Source organism: Lissotriton helveticus, chromosome 4_1 (assembly GCF_964261635.1).
Source record: "Lissotriton helveticus chromosome 4_1, aLisHel1.1, whole genome shotgun sequence".
Lineage (NCBI taxonomy): Eukaryota > Metazoa > Chordata > Amphibia > Caudata > Salamandridae > Lissotriton > Lissotriton helveticus.
In genome coordinates this window covers 84,001,439-84,003,495 of record NC_136063.1, presented here as the reverse complement: position 1 = coordinate 84,003,495, position 2,057 = coordinate 84,001,439, and the positions used below count along the sequence as shown (strand labels likewise).

The following is a 2,057-nucleotide window of genomic DNA, read 5'->3' as shown; positions in this document are numbered from 1 at the left end:
GTTTTAACACGTCAGGGAGGGTGGGCTGTGAGTACCACGAGCACTGGGCAACTTATACCGCCGGCTCTGGAGAAACCAGAGCACTCTGTGTTCACAGTGCACAAACACCTCTCCAATGTGTCCTTCATTTTAAAGCGTTGTTTGGGTAGAGGGTTGTGGTCGGGATCCGCGGGTCACAAGCCAGCACTATGGGGCATCTGTGCCCCCGGTACGTCGGGTTCTGAGAGTACCTCGAGTACTGGGCAACTTATACCGGCTCTGGGGGGGGGAACCAGAGCACTCTGTGTTCACAGTGCACAAACACCTCTTAAACGTGTCCTTCATTTAATAGAGCGCTTCTTTGGGGGTAGAGGATTGTGTAGGGATCCGCTGGTCACAAGCCAGCGCTATGGCGCATCTGTGCTCCCGGTACATCGGGTTCATGTGTCCGATTTCAGGAACGTTTGCCCCGGGGCGGATTATAGCCGTTCCCCAGGGTCTTAGAAGTACTAACACAACGTTAAACCCGCTCACACAAACACTGTTCGCCCCATACATGGAAAAGAATAAGCCCAAGGGCAGATGCACGAATTCCCAGTGGGTTTATGTAACCGCATCGTTACAGTGCTTATGTGACACTTGGTCCCAACGAGGGCTCATTCATAGGGATATGTTAATTTAAAGAGGCAAAACGGGTTGACTGCTCTGTCGGCCCTCGGTTTGCAGCAAGCCCCGTGAGAGCGGGCCTTTCTGCACTCAACATTACCCTTCTAAAACACATATTTCTCAAGTGATAACAGAAGCACATTAGCTCTTAGAGGAGGAAGTGATTGGCCCTTAAAAGAGCCGTTGTGTTCGTTGGTGATGCGCCTCGAAGCCTTACTTGGCGCTGGTGTACTTGGTGACGGCCTTGGTGCCCTCCGACACGGCGTGCTTGGCCAGCTCTCCGGGCAGCAGAAGGCGGACTGCAGTCTGGATCTCCCGGGAGGTGATGGTGCGCCGCGAGTTGTAGAGAGCCAGTTTGGAAGACTCGCTAGCGATGCGCTCGAAGATGTCGTTCACGAAGGAGTTCATGATGCCCATGGCCTTGGAGGAAATGCCGGTATCTGGGTGCACCTGCTTCATCACTTTGTAAATGTAGATGGCATAGCTTTCCTTCCTGCTCTTCCTGCGCTTCTTCCCGTCCTTCTTGGGCGGCTTGGAGAGCGCTTTCTTGGAGCCCTTCTTGGGAGCCGGCGCGGACTTGGCTGGTTCAGGCATGGTCGAAGATATTTCACTGCTTGCTGTGAAGCCGAGAGAAATAAAGCCTACGCGCTCTGCACTTGTATTTATGGGCTTGGCGTGCAAAGCAGTCTTCTTCCCGGTTCTCCCTTCTCATTGGCAGGCTCCCCACTTCCTATGTTAAGTCCTCCTCCAATGAGAAGTACTATCAGCGCCTAGCTGTCAACCAATCAGACGCTCCCGAAGTCTTTATATCACCGAGTCCAGCAGAAAGAGAAGTATTATTCTCTCTGTTGTGTGACTGAGACCCCGAGACCGATCGCCATGTCTGGACGAGGAAAGCAAGGAGGAAAGGCCCGCGCCAAGGCCAAGACACGCTCTTCCAGAGCCGGGCTCCAGTTCCCCGTGGGCCGTGTGCACAGGCTGCTCCGGAAGGGAAGCTACGCCGAGAGGGTGGGCGCCGGTGCCCCCGTCTATCTGGCTGCAGTGCTGGAGTACCTGACCGCTGAGATCCTGGAGCTGGCTGGCAACGCGGCCCGGGACAACAAGAAGACCCGCATCATCCCCAGACACCTCCAGCTGGCCATCCGCAACGACGAGGAGCTGAACAAGCTGCTGGGCCGAGTCACCATCGCCCAGGGAGGAGTCTTGCCCAACATCCAGGCCGTGCTGCTGCCCAAGAAAACCGAGAGCCACAAGGCGCAGGGCAAAGCAAGCAAGTAAAGGCCCGCAGACCCCCGTGGAAACACACCCTAAACACAAAGGCTCTTTTCAGGGCCAACCACAGACTCCATCAAAGAGCTTATCCGTGCCATGGTGTTACTCTAGCGGCTTCATAGATGCGGCAGCGCCCGCAA

General features: G+C 55.4%; 1 protein-coding gene across 1 annotated transcript; it reads right to left on the bottom strand.

Annotated features, from left to right (window-relative positions):
- Positions 1 to 858: 858 nt before the first annotated feature.
- On the bottom strand, positions 859 to 1,239 carry LOC144827020 (histone H2B 1.2-like). Its single transcript, XM_078685486.1, has one exon. It carries the CDS (start codon positions 1,237 to 1,239, stop codon positions 859 to 861), a length of 381 nt encoding a protein of 126 aa, XP_078541612.1.
- Between the last annotated feature and the right edge of the window lie 818 nt (positions 1,240 to 2,057).